This window comes from Pezoporus flaviventris, unplaced genomic scaffold, assembly GCF_033815535.1.
Source record: "Pezoporus flaviventris isolate CSIRO_AGI_PZ_B2104156 unplaced genomic scaffold, CSIRO_AGI_Pfla_v1 ptg000090l, whole genome shotgun sequence".
Classification (NCBI taxonomy): Eukaryota; Metazoa; Chordata; class Aves; order Psittaciformes; family Psittacidae; genus Pezoporus; species Pezoporus flaviventris.
This window is the reverse complement of record NW_026892638.1, coordinates 1,148,576-1,172,775: the sequence shown is the minus strand read 5'-3', so window position 1 is coordinate 1,172,775 and position 24,200 is coordinate 1,148,576. Positions and strand designations below refer to the sequence as shown.

General features: G+C 41.4%; 1 protein-coding gene across 4 annotated transcripts in view; it reads right to left on the bottom strand.

Annotated features, from left to right (window-relative positions):
* ARHGEF28 (Rho guanine nucleotide exchange factor 28) overlaps positions 1-22,003 on the bottom strand; it is a 125,444-nt gene extending 103,441 nt beyond the window's left edge. For 3 of the 4 annotated variants that reach the window (XM_061475751.1, XM_061475753.1, XM_061475754.1), the window contains exons 1-2: positions 21,535-22,003; positions 13,859-13,902 (exon numbers count right to left, since the gene is read on the bottom strand). In XM_061475751.1, coding sequence (XP_061331735.1) covers positions 13,859-13,891 — 33 coding nt within the window. In that variant the 5' untranslated portion in view covers positions 13,892-13,902; positions 21,535-22,003. Of the gene's footprint in view, positions 1-13,858; positions 13,903-21,534 lie in introns of those variants that run through there. The other variant, XM_061475756.1, reaches the window with a different exon arrangement.
* Positions 22,004-24,200: the final 2,197 nt, after the last annotated feature.

The window sequence follows — 24,200 nt, the reverse complement described above, 5'->3', positions numbered from 1 at the left end:
CACTAGTTGGTAGGTGTCTTTGATACCATTTTCACAAGTTCACTATTTAACAACAGTTCAACCTCTCTCCCACTCTTTCCTCTCACTAACAAGCTTTTATATATCCTCACAAACTTGGAAAATGAGCAAGTTTTAAAGTCAAAGGGCACTTACTGAGACCAGACAGCTATTACCTTACTCACATTTACACCTGTAAATGGTGTTCAAAACAAGTACCCAACTCCACCCAACAATCACAGTGACACACAGGAATTGAAGATCCCTCAAATGCCACCCAGGACTGTAACAGCAGAGAACTTCAGGCAGCCACATCAACCTCTATGTCTGCAAAAAGAAGCTGACAGAAGACGACAACCACGGGAGAAACCCTTGCTCCACTGAAGCCAGGTGGAGTTTTGCCATGAATTTAATGACAGCCAACATTATCATTGCAATCCTTGAAATAAAAGAGGCATGTGGGAGAAATGGGGGAGAAGAGGCTGCCGCTATGGCAGCATTAAGAGACATCAACTCAGCTGTAAATGTATTAAACTTGTGGCTAATCAAGTACTTGGCAGCTTTGATCTGTCTGGGATCCATAAAAGTAAGCATACCTTTTATTACCAGTGAAAACACTAACCTGGCACCAACGCCAAGGAGGAGATTAGGAAGGTTTGTGTTTTTAACAGGATTTATAGGTCTATGCACTCCTTCAAAGCAATGAAACAGGTTTTCCTTTTGTTTCTCTAGGGCACTCAAGAGCTAGATCAGGCATATAGGAGCAGGGTCTCAAGCCCTACACCCCACGTAGAGAGCAGCAAAGACCAGACTCCCCAAAGCCTCTGGAGAGGAGCTTCCACCTACAGTGCTGCTCTGACCTTTTTCTGCACCAGCAAGGGGCTGGGGCAGGCTGACTGTGAGGAGAAGAGAGGAAAGGAAGTAGCAAACCCTCACGGTTGAGGCATGGCAGTATCCAGGCCAGCAGGAAGGGATGGATAATGGGTCAACTGTGGCACTTCCAGTGTGCCTGACCCATACTCTGCTGCAAGTCATCCCACGCACTAATAACTTCAACCTTAAGTGAGCTTCTTCCACTTTGAATTCATTTATATGAATTCACACACTATCTTCTTCACCAGCAACCTGCCCCAGCAAAACACGTGCAATGCAAAAGGACCTTCAGTGGACTTCCAGACCCAGCCCATCATCCTGGGTAACACTAAAAACTTCAAGAGCTTGCCCCTATCCTTGCATACACTGCCTGGATAAACCTGTTTTCCCAACAGCCTTTTACCATAAAAATAATACATTCTAAAGAAGCTAAAAATGTCCTTGTCAAACTATATAAGCAAAACAATACCTCGAGGAATAATGCTTTATCCAGCATCTTCAAGGATATTATCTTTAAATACACCATTACAAAGAGACACCACATTTGTAATTACATGCTCTAATATGTATGTGCAAAAAAGAATGGTTTCTTTGTTCCCAAAATGCAAGTCCCAACATCTCAAAGTAAATGCAAGCCCCCAAGTATTGCTAACAATAATTGGGCTTCTTTCCTCTACTTAAGTTGCCAGTAGCCACTACAATTTAACATAAATATTCCATCACTGTTCAAAAGACCAGCTTCAGAAAATCTCTGTATTTTAAGGTGAATAGTTTAATTATATTGTACTTGTCTTTAGACAAGAATAGTGGCAAGTATTTTCCCTGAGCAGCCATACAGTTTTCAATACCTTTGCTGCATCTTAGCTGCAGCTACAAACAATCCTACACAAAAGGCACCAAGAAAGCAGTGGGAAAACTGTAAATAAACACAAAACAACCATACTCATATTATTAATAACAAGAACAAAGTTATATGCACGCCTAATGTTGAGTGTATTTTTGTAACATCCACCAGACAGTTCTTGTCAACAGATTGCAGTTAACATTGTCAAGGATTTGTTTAAGAAAGCATGTGCCCTATTTGAATGGAATGCAATGGAATTCAAGGCTAAATGCACAATGAAAGGAGTAACAAAGGAAAAGGAAAGGAGGTAACAAACCGAAAAACAAAATAGGAGATAAAAGCTAAGCAGTTCTCTATAAGCATTAACTATCCAACTGTATAGCTAAAAACTTATTAAACAAAAAAGGGGGGGTTGGGGCTCCTCAATTGAATGAGTAAAGAGAAGAAGCAACTGAGTACGATTAATTTCTTTTCTATCCACAGTAACAGAAAAAGCATAATTCCACATACAGACGAGGTATGTGATGAGACGGACGTATTTAGTATTACACGTTGCCCAAAAGCCTACACGTAGATTTTTCTGAAAAATAAATATGCACGTATGGCTGCTTTGAGAAGAGCCAGTCCTGTGCTGACTTACACTGACAAACTCCACCAGCACACCAAGAACCTCACTCATTCACATCAGGTCAAACACCACCCTTCAGCCTCCACGCCTTTGCACAACACAGTGCCTGCACACAGGAAACGTGCCACAGCAGATACTCCAAATAACATCAGCTTTATGAGCCAAGTATCTATCTGTAGGTACTTCCTCAGTGTGAGGCACATTTGTCAGAAATACTGAGGAAGTACTTTCACAGATACCTCTGGGCACAAGTAAGAAGCATCTCCCCCACATCCACTTAACGCAAGACAGCACAAGGAAGCCCAACAACTAAGCAGCTGAGGCAGCTCTCTGAAAAAAGTATTCAGTAACATTTGCTCCCAGAATATAATCTGAAGGATGCTTCTAGCAAGATCCCTCTTTTGATATGAAATATCAGCAAAGTCATAACTTTGGCTTAGATGCAGTGTCTTTTTAAAAAGAAAAGTAAGTATTGGTAGAAGCTATTACCACCTTTTTGTCTGCTAAGTAGCCCAAATAAACTGGAAAAAAAATCAAGCATTCTGTTACATCCAAACAGATGACAAAAGTATACTCAAGGCAGAAAAGAACAAGAAGGTTGGAAGAGATCCTAAGGAGTCAATTAGCTGACCCCCATGCCTCACAGCAGGATCGACACTGCCAGTTTATTCATCAGAGAGGTTTTGTCCACCCTGTTCTGAAAGCACCCCTCACTCAGTTACCTAACACACAACACTGGGATCTTCTTCCCATCCAAAAATTCCCTGCCTGGCCTCTCCACCTTCCACAGCTGGTACCTACTTTGGGGTTTTTAGGGCTTAACATTCTTTGGCCCTGATAATACAATAGCTGGGTGAGATGAAATGGACAGCAATGTGCCAGAGAAGGCCGCGCTAAGGAATTCACTGCAGCCTCCACTTCTGTACAGCTGTTTTCATGCACAAGCTGAGCTCCAACCTGCTAATGACTTCACAAATGGATTACTTATTTTATTTGCTTTGGACAGAAGGAGAGATATGGCCTGTATTTCATCTTGTTGGATTCTACAGGAGATCAGCCTTAAACCTTGTAGGTTTTCAGTCAAGCTTATCATAATACTCCTTCCTTGGTGACAAACTGAAGTACATTTGCTGTACCTGGACTTCCTGAAACTGCATTTCCCAAAGCTACACGTTCTGTCTCCTCACTAGCCTCAACACAAGCTCACCCTCTTCACAGCCACAGCCAGAAGATCATGTTTCTTGTTGAAAACTGAAAGATCAGGCCCCAGGAAAAGGAATTAGAATCCAGCAGAATTGAAAAAAAAAAAGAAAAAGAAAAAGGAAAAGGAAAAGGAAAAGAAAAAGAAAAAGAAAAAGAAAAAGAAAAAGAAAAAGAAAAAGAAAAAGAAAAAGAAAAAGAAAAAGAAAAAGAAAAAGAAAAAGAAAAAGAAAAAGAAAAAGAAAAAGAAAAAGAAAAAGAAAAAGAAAAAGCAGGCATCTAAGATACTGCTTATTTACTGCAAAACAAAATACAATCCCTCTAAAATGAAGAAACCCAGTAAAAGGCAATGATATATATATGTCTGCAAGTCTCTATGCTGCTCTTCACTGTTAAATTGACTCTAATATTATTTACTTTAAAAAGAAACATGTATTAGATGTATTGATGCATTTCACTCAGTGCACATGCAATATGCCCAGAATGCAGGTCCCAAGTCCTTATATCCTATAGCATCCTCTTATCACAAAAAAATACCCTCCTCAGTCCTGTTTCTCCTGTTGCATCCCCTCACCTAACCCTCTCCTCTGCTTTTTGTTTAGCTTCTGTCAGCTCTTCACCCCTGCTGCAAAGCACCATGCCTGAAGAGATGTCAAGCACCAACACAGCAGGAGCTTACGGTCACCAAGTTTGCACAGGAAGCCTGGCACAATCTTAGGTCACAAAAAGGCAGTCAAAAAAAGCATAATGCTGTGATGCACGTGTCATGTAGTTTTCATACTGCACTGCTGTACCAGTATACAGGGTGATGGTGGAGGAAAGGAACAACTAGGGTACTGTAGGGATTAATTTACAATGGAAAATCAAAAGACACATAATCATAGTATAACAAATAATCAGCCATTTCAGAAAGGTAATCTACTGCCAAGCACAGAAGCTCAGACACTTTATATGATCACGAGTAGGTGGCTGCAGGAACTCAGCCAAGAGCAAGAAATCCCCAGTGACTCTGCAAATCATAAAGAATTAAAGCATCCACTAACTTCTTCCTCAGCACAGGCTGGCAATACTAACCTTTAATTTAAATGCACAGCTGGCAGCAAGACCATTTACACATCACAAGTAACATCCAGCAACACTAACCTGACCCACCCCAGATATGGGCTCTCAATTTGATATTTGCTGTTGACAGTGTTGATATCTCACTAATGTGAAAGTGCACGATCAGAAGCTTATGCCAGCTTTGTGCTTTTTATGCCTGCTGTATGTCACCAGCAGGAAAAGAGACAGTACCTGATCTGGCTGCTGGTGAAAAATTAATCTACAAAAGTTTTAAACAATCTGAATCTGAGATCAAGTTTACAGCAGATCAGTACTTTGCACCACATAGCCACTATTTCATTTAACTTGTCACCAGCAGTTTTAAAGCTGTGTTTAATGTATCACCAAACTGTGACAACGGGTAAGGTGGAGAAATGTTTTCAGTCTCCCATATAGCAAAGTAACCAATACTGAAGAATCTTCTAATTCTGGAACTGCTAGATAAAAATAAAAAAAAGCCTGATGCCCTTATCAGAAAAAAAAAGGGGGAGAGGGGAGGGACAATAAAAGGAAAGAATAAAATTAAAAAAATATCTTTGAAAGTATTACACAGTGCCAAAACATGCATTAACATTCTTGATGGTCTGTCGTTAAATATCATTCAGTGTTTTGCTGTCAATGGCAACACAATCAATGTTCATGCATATAAACATACAGAGGAATTAAGAAGCTTGGGAAAGAGCTGTTCACATGCACAGGTCAGAAAAAATTCTTCAGTAAGGCATATTAATATAAAATGAGCATCCATTCCGACATGTAACTGTTAACTAAAAAAACAAAAGTTACCTTTCCGTTGACTTGATTTACAATATGTCAATCAGATAACATAGTATTCTCACGTCCTGTCTGACATCAGGACTCTACTGTTGCAGTCACTACACAAACGCATGTGAGCACAAAGTCCCTGCTGAGAAAAATCCCAGTCTAAGGACTGAACAGGGAAACAAAAAATAGGAAAAAAAAAGGAAAAATAATACACCATGGGAGCAAAAAATGATCCAACTGCTGATGGACATGCTTTGAAGTACCCATTCTTTTCCTTCATACCTTTTAAAATATATCCCATTCTTCCACATTTATTTCCTCAGTCTCATTCTGACAGCCTGTGCACACCATTCCATGTGCTCCCATGCAAGCCACCCACAATGGACCTGACCAGGCTCCCACAAGGGCCAACAACAAAACACTCATGTCTCCAGCCAGCACTGGATCAGGCCAGCAAGCACAGCTCCATGCATTAGCAAATGCACGCTGGAAACCCAACACACATTTATATTTTAAGCCATATTTCTCTTTTGTGCTTTGAAATCACCATCTTACCAAGACAGTGGTTTCAGCCTGGTTGAACACACAGACTGGCCTGTGATACAGCCAACCCCACCTCAACAGCAAAAAACGTGAAAGCATAGGATGAGCAAAATGGGCTAAAAGCTGGCTCTTCCCACAAAGTGCTGGCTAGCAAAAACTGAACACATAGCAAGAGCTAAAGACCCAAACACTGTATCCCACCATGGAAAACTATCCTTTCCCACCCCTCTTCCCACCTCAACTCTTCTCAGCTCTTCAGCATGAAGGAACTGAGAAGGCACACAGCTTGGCAAGGAAAAAGATCAACTACTCACTTTGAGATCAATATGTAAGTCCTACTGCCTCTTACTACTCATGTCACACAAAAGCATGCTGAAATCATGCATGAATTTGAACTTCACTTCAGTCATTTAGAAAAAAAAAATATAAAACATTACTGAATTATTTCTGTTAATTCTGTTTCCCAGTTCCCATGCACATGAAAACCATGCATTTGTGAAGAAGGCAAAAATTACAGCTCATTTGTCCCTCTAGCTCTAACTAGGCACACAAACTAAGATACTTTAGAAAGAAAATTCGGAATTTCTTCCTGCCAAACAAGATGATTCACAACTTTTTAACTGTCTCACCAAGTGTTTTCAGAGTCCCTCTGGCTATGTACCATTTTCTAGTAGATGTGCTCAAATTATTCCTGGACATGCTGCTAGAGTACAAACAAAACCTTGTTTATTTAATTACCTCTTGCATGAGCCCCAGTGCAGTTGAACATTCCAGAGGCATTCAGGATTACGTGGATTTCAGAGTGCACTTTACCACTGCCTTCAGCTGGAGCAACATCAACCAACACAGAGCAGTTGGGAAAACTCTCACCTTTGAGGTAAAAACAGCCCAGGCAGCTACAAGTTGCGAAGAGAGTACCAAATCAGCCCAGTCCCTGGATATGTATTAAAATCCTCTTCTTGAATTGAACTTTCTACCACCCTTTACTTTCTGATCTTTTCAATAGGACTTTAAATCCTGATCTGAAACTTTTGGTTTTTAATTTCCTCTGCTGCAGGGCAGCCATGCGTATCCTGAAGCTTGCCTCGAAATAGTTTATGAAATGTCCATTAAGAGAGTCCAGTTATTTTTCCCCTTCCATGCCACTGCTCATGAGTGGCACTGGTCGTCCAACAGTAAGTACCAGGGCTAATTCAACAGGGGAACATGAAAGCCAGCAATGGGACAAGGCAAGAAGGCCCTGGCAGCTGGCTAGCTGGCTGGACAGAGCAACTTTGCTTCATTCTTTTGCCAGTGTCTACCAGCTTATGTCTTTTCTTGTTGCATAATGAAATAAGCTTATCTGCCAACTAAAATATGTTTTAATTAATTCTTGTTTCACCATGTTTCTCACCTACAGAGATCCAGGAAGTTAAACCACCCATTGCTGCAGCAGCCTTTGATTTGAAGAACCTTAAAATCAGGCCATGAATTTCCTGTTATTGCCTCATCCCTTGGGTATGAAATAGATCCCTTATTTCACTTTCTCCTCTCAGAACGTTCCTTACTCAGGTACCTTCTTCAGCCAAGGTACCTGTAAATAAGCAGTAGTGTTTTCAGCTGGGTTCTAGAGAATTATGCCAACTCATCCCTGAAGAATCACAAGACTGCAGATTAAGAAGATGCTAATGAACATGGCTGAACCCCAAGCGTTTGACCAAAAGCTCCTGGAGGGAGGATATATCATTTGAAAAAATAACAAAAGATCAAAAGAACTTGAAAAATGTTCCTTAATGACAGAAGGAAATAAAACAGCATGGATCCAAGGGATAATTAACTGAGGTTGTAATACAAACATACTTTTGTGGAGATAAGCTACAGGTATATTACATGCGATAAAAAAGCCTGCCAGACTCCAGCATTTAATTCCCAATTTCCATTTCTACTTTATCTTTAGACAGTCAACCTCTTGAGCCTGCAGTTACTGTGGAGGCAGCAGGGAAGCTACACTGTCATCTCAGCTTGCTCGGAGCAAGTCCACCTGAAAGGCCAGCCACAGCCATGGAGCTGACCTCACTACTCCTCCTCCTCTACTGCTCCTCCTCCTCTGCTACTCCCAAGGCTGAGCTCCAGCACTGCAATGGTGAAAGGAAATGTTGATGTGGATGGGGCCCAGGTTTGCACTTGCATATTCATATGAACCAGCATATGAATTCAGGACACACTGCCTCAAATGCTCCAGACTCCCACGGAAACAGCCATTGGCTTATATCCCACTTCACTGAAGGACAAGGGGATGAACATCAAGACATGGTTCCTCTGGCTCCCACTTATCCTTGGAGGGGAAGTGGCTGTGAATGCAGACTTGATGCACCTCCTCCCTCTCTCTGTCTCCACCCAGTGTGGCTGCACTCCTTTCTTTGGAACTGTAAATGAGACGGGATGCACCTTTCCTGATGGGATGTGTCATGAGCGAGCTGCGTTAGAAGTAGCTAACATCACTTAGACCATTTACTGCCAAAGCAAAGCAAACGACCTCTCACAAAAATGTTCTTCATACAGACATCTGTAACTTCTAAACAGGTTACAGAAGAAGGATGCTGCCCCACCTCACCATCCTAGGATAGGATCTGAAAAAATCTGAACTGGAGTGCATCACACTTTTCTTATGTTTTAGGCATGTTACTGCACTTACATCACTTCAGACATTCTTTGAAAGGGAAGCTAAACATCTAACTAGAAAAGAGAATTAAAGAACAGTGCACTACAGAGATCACCAGGCACTGACATCATTACAGTGATGGAACACATAAGCTCCTAAACTAGAGAGCATTAAGCCAGTATCACATCATGTGGAGCAAATCAGCAATAAAAACAAACGAATAGCCAGCCAAGCAAAGAACTGGCATGACCAAGCAAACTCCATAAAGACCAGTAAGAGGAAATATGCTGGACAGAAAAAAACTGGGAAACAGAAACCCTAGAAAACTTAGCATGCTTGGCACTCTGCAGACCCAGCCCAGGCAAAGACCAATGCCTGTCTTGCTCAAGACGGAGCAGTCTTCAGGCATCTGGATGCTCTGTGGCTGTAAGCAACCTGATGCTATATCCTACTCTCAGCCCTCCCTGACCCAGTCCCAGGTAAACCTGCTGAACCCTCACTGTCTGTAGGAATACTTCAATACATTGTTATTAAACAGTGAAAATATAAGCACCCTTCCCTCCTTGGCACCTACACTTCACCAAAGAATCTTTAAGAGGTTCAAGAAACAAAACCCAACCCCAAATAATAACAAACCAGCAGAGACATTTACGAGAGAGACTTGGTCTAGCAGGAAAACAGAGAGGTTAATTAAGCTTTGACCTTGAGCACTTTCAGCTAACTTCAGTGGCTGTAGGCAGGAGCATGGGAAACTTAAGTAAGTGAATTTTGAGAACAGTAAGCAATATACCGTACAGCACAAAGTGGAAGTTTTACTTTCCAGGAGATCTTGAGTCTTGAAGCTGAGAGTCCATGTTTCTACCTCTTCCCAGAGAATTAGCATCCAAATACTCCTTTAAAAAGACAGAATCCACACATAACCTTCAGGATCGTCTCCTTTGGACATGAGGCCCCTCTGATGTCTGCACAGAACTGCTGTGGATATCCTATGTGGCGCAGCATCCCTTTATTTCCCATGGGAAACAATCATCCGCTCTCAGCAGAGAATAATTTACAAACTTCCGAGATCACTTATTTTCTGTTCTTGAGAGCTGACTACTCCCACAGTATGTTTGCCCCATGGCAGTAAGACATTTCTTTGCCAATGTCAAAGATCAATGTTGGTCATCAATAACATTACTTTAAACCAAACAAAAAAAAAAAAAAAAAGTCACCTACAATTAAATAAGGAAGGATTTTCCGTGAGAAAGATTTGCTTTTCCACATTGGGAACTGCTTCCAATAGGAGAAACAACTTCCACACATGTATTTTTTTTACATCTGAAAAGTGCTTCATCAAGTATTTTGCTTTTTATCTTTCACAGATGGTCTTTTTTCTGTCTACAATGAAACCAGTGATTGCCTGAAGACAACATGGTCTTATTCCATGTGGTGTGTTTAGTACTCTACGAAATGAAAAGACTCAGCTTGCTGCTCTAATTACGGTTTAAAAAGCATAATTTAGGAGGGGGAAAGCTATTTAAATTCAAGTTCTATTTACTTAAACAATGCATTTCTAGCAGTGAAAGAAAAGACAACATATATGATGTTTCAGTTTATGCTTGGTTAGTCAATCCTGAAAATTACACTGGCTTAAAAGGAAAAAATTTATGATGTGGTTAATAGCATTTTGCTGTCTAGAAGCCAGAAACTGGCTCCTCAAATTAACTGAAAAGCATGTGCTTCAAATATTTAATTTTCTGTTTCATTAATATTTATTCTTTAAACCATGATATTTATGTGTTGTGATTACATTTGAATGTATTGCTGCCACAAAAATTACATCTAAAGAGAAATGTATCAAAATAATGCATTTCTGAAATGGAGTAATTTCATAGAGTATCTTTAAATTATATTTCACAAAAATTGCATTACCCAGCAATGTCCTTGGGCTTTCTGAATGCATTCTCTCTTACCCAACAAAAAGAAACAGCCGTCACTCAACCAACCAGGTTATGCATACTATTATAGATTTGCAAAGAAATTCAGTACTGACAAAGCATGGCAGTTTGAAGTAACAGCACTGTATGGATGCATCTTCCAGATGAGTAACAACTGCTCACACACAGCAAGCCAACAAAGTGCTTTGCATACAATCTTTAAGATGTGTATTATAAACACAGAATTGCAGTTATTCTCAGACAATCTGACAGGAAGGACAAGCCTCTCAAACAGACATTCTTGGAATAAACAGTGTAAAATCCACTCGGTATAAATGCTAACCATGTTTAAATACAGTTTGAAAAGCATCCTAATTTTGGACCCAGCATACAGATCTCTCAAAGAATAGAAGTCTATGCTTTCATACAGGCTGCAAAGAACGGATTACTTCCTACCTTTAGACCAGTTCCACTTTCCCTGTGGACAATAATGCTATAACTGTATGCTGACATTTTTAAAGTTGCATGGGAACAGTATGCAATTGCCATGACATGGTATTCTACAGTTCCACTGTGCCCTTTAAAAGTGTCAGGAATACATCACAAAAATACCCAAATTCACTGCAGTGCAAATATTCGTCATGTTCCCTCAGTCTTCCCAAGAGATGCTTTCTCTATCCCTCTTTACACATGAACAATCAAGAGATTTTAGACAAGCTCAGCAAGCCAGAGAACTGCTTAATGGAAACTGTTTAAGGAACTGCACAAAGAAACGACTTCCACATGTAATATAAAAGCTGATTTGATTGTGTTCCCCCATAAAGTCATGCAAATAAAGCAGGAGCAGTTGGAAGAGTTTCCAGAACTGCTTAAGTAATTGAACCTAACTAAGAGAAAAGAAATGCCTTGACTCAAGGGCTTTTTCAAGATGAACAGACCTCTTTGACCTTCCCAGATGCACTGAGAAGTATTCAGATTAGGAGCAGTATTGTGAGGGACAAGCCTGTAAAGCTTCAACTCTTTCAGACACTAACTCAGCAGAACAACTACAAGTTTCAGACAGGCATTGAGAGACAAGCTTGAACCTTTCTCAGTCACCTTAGGGTGTCCACGTAGCCCCTTCTCATTCCCATTTGAAGCCCTGAAAGTTTTCCATACCCTCATTCCAACATACACACACTCACCTGCACAATATTTAGGAAGCTGTTAAAAAATTACTACAGCCCCAGTTTCTGGGAAACTCACTCCAGGTGGTACTGCTGCAAGTCTCTGGAGGTCCATATTCCGCCACTATCCATAGTTTCAGTAGGACACTGAAGACCCTGAAGAGAAACACCACCTCCACTTGTTCCCCTCTCAAGAAAACAAGTTGGTAACTGCCTAACCACAATCCAAATAACTCTCATCAGGTTTCTAGCAAGTTACAAGACCCCTCTGGGATTTACTTACCTAGGTTGCTGAGAGGCTGCAGACCACAACTATCAAGTTATGAAAGCTCAGGTACAATACACAGCTTTGCTTGCTCAAAGCTTAGGGTGAATGTTCCCAACTAAAATCACATTCTCATATCCATCAGTCTACAAGTAATTTATACACCCATGCTCTCTCTGCCTCCCTCTGATGAGTCTCTAGTAAGAGATGTATCCCTATTGGTCCCAAAATGCACAAGTTTGTACCATGCTCTTATTACCTGAAGTAAATAAAACACAAGAAATTTCAATATTACTATGTAATAACTGAATTCTCCTCAGCACTAACCAACACCTTCCAGTGTTACGATGTCCACAAATTTACACAGGTTCCACAAGGATACACCTGGCTCTTAGGGTTATAATCAAAATATTAAACAGAACTGGCCTTAAGTATGATCCTCAAGGAGTACCACTTGTAGTTATCTTCCTCTCGCCCCTAGTAACTGTTCTTGCAATATCAATATACCCCTACTGTCTTTATATTAATCTCCACCTTCTTTATCTTACAGAATCATAGAATCGTTAGGGTTGGAAAGGACCTTAAGATCACCTAGTTCCAACTCACCTGCCATGGGCAGGGACACCTCACACTAAACCATATCACCCAAGGCTCTGTCTAACCTGGCCTTGAACACCGCCAGGGATGGAGCATTCACAACTTCCTTCCATAAGAATTTCCTGTGAGACACAGTATCAAATGTTTAATTTGCAACAACTTGGATGAAGTGTCTTGCACTGCCCTTATCTAAGGGTCAGTTATCTTATAATGGGAAAATATCAGATCAGCCTGATGCAGCTGCTTATGACAAAACCATGTTGAATTTCATCAATCAGTACTACGTCCTTTATTATTCTTTCTTCTTAAAACCTTACACCACACAAACAGACCTCACAAATTCCATTCTTCCCTTCTTCCCCCTCCCCAGACATACACACACACTTCACCTTTAAAGATACTGCATTTAATTTTTGCCAGCTGGGGGATTCCACTCCCAAGCTGACAGATGCGGTGCAAACTCCCGCTGGTGCATTAGCAATCCCATGTTCCTTCAGTATTCCAGGGTACAAATTATTTGTACTCCTCTATTTCCATCCCCACCTCACCACAATAAACAGGTAATTGTTTTGTTTCTTTGTTTCACCTTTTACCACCCTTTTGAAAACATTCAGTGTCTCCCACTACTTTCCCAAACATTAACATTTACACACACCCTGCTACTACCATTCTCATTGCAAACAATGGCAGAAGAAGAAAAACAAAAAAAAAAACCACCATGATTTATTAATAACAATTATTAGACTGCCCAAGTTTTAATCCCCCTACTCACATCCCACTGAAGGCACCAAGAAAGTTATCTAATGCATGTCCTCACTCCTGTTACTACCTGTTTTTTAACTTTGAGTTAACTTATTTTAACCAATTGTTTCAGCTCTTTCAGAAAAACAATCCATTTGAGTATAAACTTCAAGTTACACATTTTGTGATATACAATTTTCTGCTCTGAGGAAGCAGAGACAATGGTAATTTGGAATTTTATAGGGAAAAAGGCAGCTGTAAATTGTGGGAGAGAGTGAGTGGTGTCTCTTTGTAGGCAGTAAGTAACTCTGCTTTTGAAAACTGCTATTAAGACTACTGAAGGAGAATAAAATAATGATCATAAAGGCAAAATAAGGTTAAACTTACTTCAGAGAACTGAGCCACAGTACTGAAAACCATCATCTGCATATGTGCCTGCCTCAAACAGCAACACTGAACAGCCTGTGGTCTCAGATAGCCAGAGAATAGGTTTTGATTTCATTCACCCTGCTTTTGAAAGAGCCATTACCCAAAAGAAAGCAAGTCTCTGGGCAGAAGCCTAGTGTTGTAGAACTTACATAAAGAGGTACTTCAGCGCAGCTCAACTCCATTGTCACAGCATCTAGAAACAGAATAGACCAGTGGAATTATTACACACCCATCAGAAGGCATTGGTGTCATTATACCTCATTCATGTCTGCAAAGTAAATCAACATCTTCCAGAATTATAAGCAGGGAGAAGGGGGAAAAATATCAAGCTTATCAGCTACCCAGTTGCCCCAAATTTCCCCAGAATGAGAAAACACTGGTATAATGACGTTTATGGAAGACTGGAGGAGGGATCTTTGTCAATATGCTGTGTGCTTTCCATACAATAGACACAGTAAACAAAACAGGTCAGGCTGAGCACAGCCAGAGACATTTCATAGTTGCAGCAAATGAAATAGTGGGAATTGCAGCATTTTGTATCTCTAGAGGCAAAAAACCTGACCTCAAGATGTAGTTGTAGCAACTTTTACTCCACACCAATATCCCAAGTGTTTAGTACTGTTTTTCTAGCAACTTCATAGAAAATATCACCAAGGCAGGTTGCCTTAGCTACCCTGAACAGCAAGCTACAGATACAAGTCATCACTAGAATTACTGTAATTTTGGTCATCATAGCAACTTTGATTCCTCTTGCTATATTTCAAACTCGCTACATCTTCAAAATTCATACTCTAAAAATGGTATTCCTGTCAAATGAGAAAAGCATACCAGAAGCAACTCCACATCTTCACAACAGTAAGATGGGCTCAACAACTACACACAAGTCTTCTACTTGCTGAAACAGGCTACAACAAAAAGTCTGTCTTAAGAGGAGGCTGTCCCAGCTGAACAGTTTCCAAGAACAACACAGTTGTGCAGTTCATTGCTTGTTAATTCATAGGTACAGCCTGATATGAGTCAGATAGGATTTGAGAAGTTACCTGCCTACGAACTGCAGAAATTAAATGTACAGCTTCAATCAAAACAAAAAATGATCTACCTACCACCCCAAAACACCCTCCTTCTAAAACACAAGTCTGCTAATACTCATCTCCTGCTGCCCATCAATTAATCTACTTCATAAGTACCTACATTCTTGTGTTTTGACTGGTAATTTACAAAAAGGGGGCAAAACCCTTTACAAAATCACTGGCCACAAAAGTTCAGCCAGAAAACCCCAAACTTTTCATATTGTAATAAAAGGCTATCAAGACAAACACTAATCCAGTCACCCTAGTCAGCAGTGAGACTCAGAGAGAGGGTTTCATATTTTCTGCAGAGAGAGGAGGTATCCCGCAGCTGACTCCAGGGCATCTCACTTTGACAAAGCTCTGTAGTTTCCAGCAGCAGCATCCTGAACCCAACCTTAAAGACTGCAGCACGGGAAGCACAGTCCTGTTTCTACAGAAGAAAAGAGGGCTACAAGAGAAATAAAGAAACTGTAACATTAATTCCATAAGGAGTATTTTAAGTGGAATTTTTTTTAAATGTCACCTTACAGAACAAATGAAGCACATTAACTTCTATCCCAGACCTGTCACCAACTTACAATTACTGCCACACACAGACTGTGTATATACAGGGCAACCCTTAATGGTTAGCTGCAGTGACAGATAAACCAGCCAGCTGTTTTACACCATCGCTCTATTCTGCTGTGTATAATCCTTTCACTTGCAACAGTCCTCCATCTTTAAAGCAACACATTCAAACTAAACTCTACCATCTCATTTGCAAGAAAATCATTATGCCACACCAACAGAATAAGATCTACTTCTGGTTACTTCTGTCGTACAATTATCTTGACCTCCAGAGCCTCAACAGACATATCTCAACATCTTCCTCCTCTGCAAGAATGAGAAAGGCAAATGGTTGGTACCCAGTCTAGTCTACTTATACTTCTGGAAGTCTATGCAAGAAGGCATAATTTAGCTCTTCCTTTGGGGGATTACCATTGCACCACCAGTACAATAAGCTTCTTCTGTACTGGATAATACAAACACAACTCATTGGAGAGATGATCCATCCTGACTTCAGTTCCCTTAACCCTTTGTTTGTTTCACACTGGATCCCCTGTGAGCTTGTGCTTTGGGAAATAGTAAGTACCTAACTCAATATGGATAAATAACCTCAAGATTTAGCTTATCATATGCAATCAATGTTTTCCACACAGCACTGGATAGAACCACGCTGAAATACGGTCAGTACTTTTGACACGCAGTGCCCTGACAAACAACTTTAATGGTGTTCTCTGGATACAAAGGTGTATCTAACGGTAGCCTTTTTGCTTCCTGCAGAAAAACCAATGAATGTCAACACAGCATTAAGCACTGCTTTTCTCACAATTGCAAGACTGCTTTTTGTTCAGAAATAAGTTTTACATGAATGGTTCTGGGACCTACAGTAACAGCTTGGATGCTGGAAGTGGCTGGGAGGGGCAGGAAGAAGAGGATACACATAGGGAGGAAACACTCAGCTCTGGCTACAGAGCAGTTCTTGTACAACCTCCATTTCAGAGAAAGGGACTGAAGGAGACACTACATGCACCCTCTGTATACACTCACCTCCTCTGTATGACAAAGAGATGCTCAGCTCCCCAAAATGCAGGGGCCGTGTGGCCAAGTGGTGCCACACAGACAACCACTCTCAGGTGCTGAGGAGCAGTCCCACTCGGCAAAGCAAGGGGAGGGTTCAGCTGCCTAAGCCGGTGAATACCCATCATTACACATAGCAACAACTGATCTCTCCCTCTGACATCTGTGCCTCTGACACAGAAACCAGCAGGACAGGCATCTAACAGCCAAACAGGTCCAGTTTCAGGCATTGCCCACAAATCCTGAGCTCACACCAGCCTCAGCAGTAGCAGGATCCATCTATACACAGAAAAAAGAAATCCTTTTCAGCATCCAGTTTAGAAGTAAATTTAATGAAAACATCTATTGTGATATGCTGCAATAGACAAGCAGATTTCTGGAGAAACCTGCAAAACTGGAGAGACTTGCGGATTTCAGTCAAGTGGAGGTAAATATACAAAAAAAAGAACAAAAAAAAAATCTTGAAAATAGTTTTAACTTTTTTTTTCTTTTTCAATCTACAGTCTCCTCTTAAATCTAGTGACAAATTGGCAGTCTCCTGATCAACTCAAGTTATTGATATGAACAATATTGATATGAACAATTCATATTGATATGAACAAGTATTTTGGCTTTATCAACGATGAAGACATTACAATAATCCCTCCAACGCTCTTCCTCACCCAGTATTTTATTTACTGGCTGTAAATTACAGGGCTGTCATATATCCAATTTCTTTCAACATCAGAAATTTTAGCATTTTATTGTATGGTTTTCCCTGTTACCAAAACATGTTAGAGGGACCACAATGAGAAATAAACCAATGGAAAATAAAAACATCAGGTAATGACCTAATTGCATTTTAATGGAAAAGATGTCAGTTATCAGATTATTTACTCTGCACACAGCAGAGAAATTAGGTAAGGGAAAGCATTATCTAAATCTCAACAGAAAAGTATTTCTGCTGATTGACAAGGTGACCCTTTAACCGACAATGTGACTACTATCTGGCTGTCCTCACACCTGATACTGTGTATCATCACCATTTTCCTAAACACAGAAGGACACTTCCATACCCTACAGCAACCTTTCTCCTCTTCCCTGTAAATAAAGCACAGAACTGCAGGAGAAAGTCACAGAGGGTGAAGAGGGACTTTGAGGCTGCTCTGTGACCCAGCAGCCACTGGTATGACTTCACTGAACTCAAGGCTCTGCTGCTGCCATAAAGAGCTTCCACGGCTCATTAAGCAGCATCAGATCACTGCCTTGCAAATGCCTGCAAAGTAAGAGCAGTGATATAAAATACATATTTTATACTTCTCTTCCATGTATTAGTTCAAACATAACAAAATACGAGGTCTTTGGACCCTGCTCCCTTTATTTTCCATTCAGACCACAATCGCACACCTCTGTGCCACAACCACAGCTGCTGCTTCATACACTGCAGAGCAACTGACTGAACATCAAAGCTGTCAAGCTACGTAAACAAGCCCCCAGTGATGCTCTGCAGGAACCTTGAAATTCAGTTCTTGTTTCTTTAATTATATTTCTTTTTGGTGATGGTTACATTAAAACGTATCTATAAAACACTGAGAATTACAGTCTTACTACCACCATCAGGACAAGCACATGAAATCTTTACTTCTGATCTGCTACAGTGACATGAAAGCAAGGATGCATCCACCCAGAGGCCACTGGAAGGTAGTCAGGAATCCCCAGAGCATCATTATTAGTGATGTTTTAAAATCTAATATCTTTGTCTAAGCAAAATGTCTTGTGCATTGTAAACGCCTAGCAGCACATGCATATTAAGTGGTCTTCTACTGCACTCTCATCCGCTGGATCACTGAGTTACAAATTACCATTATCACTGTTCTATTACTTTTTTACCATGCTATAGCCTGTACGAGGTAGGTGCTACATCAAGCCAAAGGACAGCCTTTAAGATGGATACAAATTATCATACATACTGGTTTTATACTTCCCAGATCTTAATACCTTTCAAAACCAGTGAGATTCCAGCGTAGTGATTGCTGACCAGCCAGTTTCCATTAACAATGTTCATCCCGCTGCTTCCCTCAACAAGCATGGCAACTGAATCAAACTGTGTTTTCGAACTGAGATTCCATCTGAGTTACGTTACATATGTACACCTAAAGCTCACTCACAGCTTCCCAAGCACCAGGAACTGCACTACACCAGGATCAGGCTGAAAGTGGTATGGAACATTCTTTTACATAGAGATCCTTGCTCTGGACAGGATTAAGAGACCTTGGAAGAATTAAATGAAAAGAAAAATGTAGTAAGCTGAAAATACACCTGTAGTAAATACTAGGTTCCCAAAGTCAGAATTTTAACCTGTTGCAGCCAAGGTTTCTGATCTTTCATTTTTACATGTGGCTCTCCTGAACATCTAGAGCACGGGGGATAGGGACGGGACAAACCAAAACCCTCAGGAGTGCTAGCAGCTTTGCAAGCACATTCATTTACTGCCTTCGAACAGTATTCAAACTGACAGGTAAAATAAACCCTTGCCTATTAAATTTATAATGAAGAGGCTTGCATTAGTGTTGATTACTTCACTGTACATTAGTTGTTCCTGAAGCAAGTGAACAGAAGAAATGAAGCTAAACACCTTTCAAAAAAAGATCTTTTTCAACATCTTGAGACAAAAAGAAACTAATCTTCCTCCAAAAAACATCGCCCAATTCATGGCTGTTGTATTTCTGTAATTTGTTAAAGCCACAGCCATTTTGTGCTCCTAAGCAGGGAAAATATTTGAAGAGTCTCCAAAAAAGGGTCACAGTTTTTAGCCTTTTAAAAATATCTCTTTAAAATGCAAAAACAGCTCTAGGAAAATACCTCTTAAACAGAAGTCTGTTCCAGAATTTGTCAAAATGTACTCTTTATGCATTCCTGCATTAACATTCTTCATGTAGCATTTTCATTTCAACTAAAAATAAAACAAGGCTCTAGATTTTGGACACCATAGAGATGTGAAACATGGGTTACACACTACTGAAAGACAAAAAGAAAATCAAATGTATATGTAATGTCACTAAAACAAAATAAAATCTGTTTGGTACCATTGCCACACACCTGTCTCACCTCTCTTACTCCTTTTAATGTCTGCTTTGACCAAGATAGTAGCTTTCTAATGCATTTTTTAATGACTTTTAGAATTTACGACTCCCCAGTTTGGGCACCATTCCACCTTACAGCCCTCTTCTAATTATTACTGTAGTTTAGCAGTACCCGCTTGCCTTAATAATGCTAAGCCTGAAAGATAGAACCCACACAGTTCAACGGATCAGCAGGAAAATCTGTACATTTTTGAGGAGTCTGTTAATTTTGAAGAAAACACTGAGAAAAATTCTAAAAGCATTCCTGAGACAGGGGGTGAGAAGGTGCTGCAGATGTAACTAACACATTAGTAATTCAAGCTAATAGAGAAGAGGAAAAAGGAGTGCTCCAGTCAGAAGGTACAGAAACTCCTGGTGCAAACGAAGACTGAAACTTAGCTTCAGTGCTTGGGCAAAGACATGCAAAGTGATACAAATTCTGCTTACACTTCTAGGAGGTGCCTTAGAACCAAAAACACTTAATTGTAGAAGGCTCAGAGAATGTATGCTCCTGGCCTGAGATTACCATATCCCCCATCTATAACTGGTAAACTGAGCTGTGCAGGTGCCTACTGACTGATGTTTGTCCATGAAGAGAGCTGGTTTTAGCTGGCAAAGCCAAAAATTGGAACTGGATCTTCTGAGTCACTGTATTAGTCATAGGCTATCCTTCCTATAACCTGGTGCAAATTCTCCTTCAATGTGTTATTCAGATCAAAAGAATGTCAGACCATTTCAGACACCATACCCTTCTGAAACTGCCCCACAAAGGAGCTATTCTCGGGGGAGACAATGGGAAATTCTCCTGAGTAACAGCAGCAGTTTCAGATCGAGAAAAGGAATACTCCTCCCTGATATTACGTAACAAAATGCTGGCAGAAATGTCTAATTCACAAGTCAACTGAGAAGGCCAGATGAGTTTCCTGGTAGGTTATTATTAAGATGCATCTACACGATCACTTTGTTGCACTTGATACTCAAATACCCCTTTGGAAAAACAAAAATACTTAAGTACTCAAATCTTTTCATCAGATTTTGTCCTGTTAATTCTTCAAGACACAAGGGGTCACAGAATAGAGCTCATTTTTTGCACCTTTGTGGAAAATCTCCCTTATTCAAATGGCTCCTGAAATCCATTCCCACAAAGTGTGGAGAGAGCAAACTACCTCTACAAAAGAAAAAACTTGTATTACGTGTTAAGGTTTTCCATCACATCCATGCGCCTTATAATGACTTACAAGAATAACTAACACAATTTTTGTACAGGGCCAAATACAGAGGCAGGAGTAAGTCCATGAAAACTAAGACGGATTTTGAAGACTTTTTTCTGTATAAGAATCACTGGGAAAGTTGAAAACTGACACAGTCCTAAACTGCACACACCACTGTTCCAACAAAACACTACCAAGAACTGCTCTGAAAGTTGTTTCTCAGAATTGTACTGTCAGAAAAGTTGTCATTTTCTTTACATTTTTGGGGTTGTTAAAGAAGTTAAAGCAAGTAAGTCAAAAACTTACTTTGCTCCAGCTGAAAAAGGCAAACAATCATGATTAAAATCAAATACCTTGTCCATTTCGGGATGAGAACTGAAAAAAAGAGTGGCTCTTACGGCAAAATAATGAACAAACAAGAATATGCATATATATATATATATATATATATATATATATATAAAACATGTATAAAAATAAGTTTAAAAAGTCCTCCGTCTCCCAACTTTGAGGACTTGGAAGGCAACTGACAGCCCACGGGAAACGTCCTTCCCGGACACCAGCGGAGCCCGATCGCGCACCGCGGAGCCCGAACCGCGCAGCCCGCGCCGCGCCTCAGCCGGCAGAACAACGTTAATGCCGCCGTCGTCGCAGCAACCCGGAGCTGGACGTCGCTCCCTGCGGAAGGGAGAGGGCAACCCGCTGCTCCCAGTCCGGCGCACCGGCACCAGCGCTCACCCACCCCGCGGGGTCGGGAGCTGCCGCTCAGCAGGTGAGGCGGACCGGGCTCCCCGCTCCAGCCCGCGGGCAGCGGCTGCCTTACCTACACAGAAAGTCCCGGTGCCTCCGCAGCGCTGCCGGGGAGCAGGCGGCGCTGCCGAGCCGCCGCCGGCGCCGTGCCTGCGGGAGGGAGCCCGGCAGGGCGCGGCCAACCCCGCGGATGCACCGCCCCTGGGCCCCGGCAGCCGCGGGGCGCGGGGACAAAGCGAAGCAGTGGTGGCCCTGCGCAGCGGGAGGGCCGTGCTGCCTCCCGGGGAGCAGCTCCAAGGGCAGCCCTTTCCCAGCGGAGACCGAGGCAGCCGCGGGTGGCAGCCCTCCGCACCGGCACCGGCGCTTGCTCGACGGGGCCGGGGAATGTGGGAAGAAGGCAGGACTTTGCGGGGAGCTTTGCGCGGCCCCGACGGAGCTCCAGCCCCGGGAGGGGGAGCACCGGCTAGCGGTGTCTTTCGGAGGGGAGCGCTGCCCTCTCCCGGCCGCAGCGCGGCGGGACCCGAGCCCTGCGGCGGGACCGAGGAGCTCCCGGACAGCTGACGGGGCTACCCGTCCATCCCAGCACCCAGCGGGACGCTGCCCATGCAAGGGGCAGCGGGTCACGCTGCTGCCCAGTCACTCCAGGCGTGTTTCATGCGGCAGTGCTGTGATACGGACAGACTACACCACGTGTTGGCTTTTCAGCTGCTGCACATACACAACTTAGGCTGTTCTTAAAATCATCTCATAATGCTGACTCCCTAAGCCTGTTCTGACAACCAGTTTCAACAGTAAGGACATCAGAGCGCGAAGAAGTGGTGTTCATCATCAGATTGGGGGAGGTGGAGACGGTTACCAAGCTCCCTCTGCTGCAATTAGTTCATGTCCTGGCTACTGTAGATGGACAGCATACTTTATTTGTACAGCATAGCACATTGCTGTGGAGATGAAAAAAGTTTACCCTAGTGCTCTAAGCAATCATGAAAGAATTAGAGTCTTACTGTAAAGCTCAGCTAGAACACTATGAAGGTGTGTATTTCCTGTTTCCCCAATACTGGGAAACAGATGAATTTATTCTCTTTATTGGTAATGAGAGGAAGAAAAAACATACAAGAGATGGATCTGTTCAGTCTAGAACTAGAGTTCAAGTAGGGTCCAAGTACCAATTTACTGAGCAATGCTACCAGCTTGAAATTTACTAAGCCAGTAGTAAAAAACATGTTCTCTTAGTCCCAATGTTATCCTAATCCATTTCATCACAAGAGTGATCTATTGTCGTACCTCTTTTCCACCTGGTACTCTTTTGTCATACTCACAAGGATACTTGCAGATCCTGACTTTTAAACTGAAAATGAGAATAGTAAACAAATTATCTTCAATAATATGTGTTGATACTTTAAAAAAAAAAAATGTGCATAGAAAACAGCAACACAATTCAGACCCATCTTTTGCATAGCTGATATTCAAAGACCTGTAAGTTGCGTATTTCACGGAAAAGCTACTGTAGCTAAGTTGGTAAAACACACTAGAAGGTCCTAGTTAAGAGCGCAAGATCACAACGCCTCACATTTCATTATAAAAAAAGATCAAGCTTCTCAGTTATTTTTGTATTATCAGATGTCCTTAATGCAACTAAACCCATCTAATTCACTTACCTTCACGCACCTAAATGCATGATAGTTTCACCAGCATTTTTAAAAAGGAAGAATATTAGACTTCTGAAACAGAGCATAGGTCATGAAGGTACCTCCCTGAAGGAGGGAAAGAAGCCAGTAAAACCCCATCACCACCCTTTGTGTTTCAGCAAGAGTTTCATGGATTTACATGATGTGTGGCCATGTCTAAAACTTGAACTTTTCATTGGTTTGTCTTGGGTGGCTTATCCCACAAACATCTGCACGGAGTACAAGGAAGCAGGACTTTCTGTGCTGTGCTTGTCAGAACAAGTCCACAGCTCTGGGGCTGAAAAGGTAATACATCCACTGGCTCGGTGTGATCAGGACTTTGGAAAGCTAAATTTGTAAGGAAGAAAAATAAGAGGTGAAGGTTGACGGGGTGCAGCCTGGTTAGGAGTAGCTTGCAACCATCTTACAGCACTTTCCTCTACAACCAGCCCGAGCATACTTTACTGGAAACACACCTAAGGATTGCTTTACTTCAGTTATTATATTCACTTACGACTAAATATAGTAAGCTACCCAACTGCATATTATCTAAGAAAAGAAGACAAGCGTAAGTGTATCTGCAGCAGCTGTAGACCCTCTGGATTTAAATTCCAAAATTTCCTAATTGGAAGAGTTATTTCAGTAACTAGTTAAGAGTTGTCATTTAATTTGTATGATTTCCAGCACTGTTTACTATTATTCTAAAATACTTAGAACTCAATTCCAGAGGAAAACACCTCTTGCATGTCCAGCATGTAAATAAGCATTTAGGTAAGTTTTTGTATGTGTTGGGACCATGCATGCGATGTGACAAGTGAGTTTTGCTAGACCACATTTGAGTATCAAAGGAAAACTAAAAATCACAGACATTCCAGAGGCTGTCTTCAGATCGCATAGGACATCTTGACATCAATGACTGTTGCCCAGGACTTGTATGCCACTGACTAATGTTTATTTAATTTTGCATGATGTGCAGAATGGTTTCTGCTTGAATATATTGGCTGTTAAAACCAGCCTAAAGCAATGAACCTGTGACCTGACAACCACTACCTTAATTAACAAGAATTGGAATGTT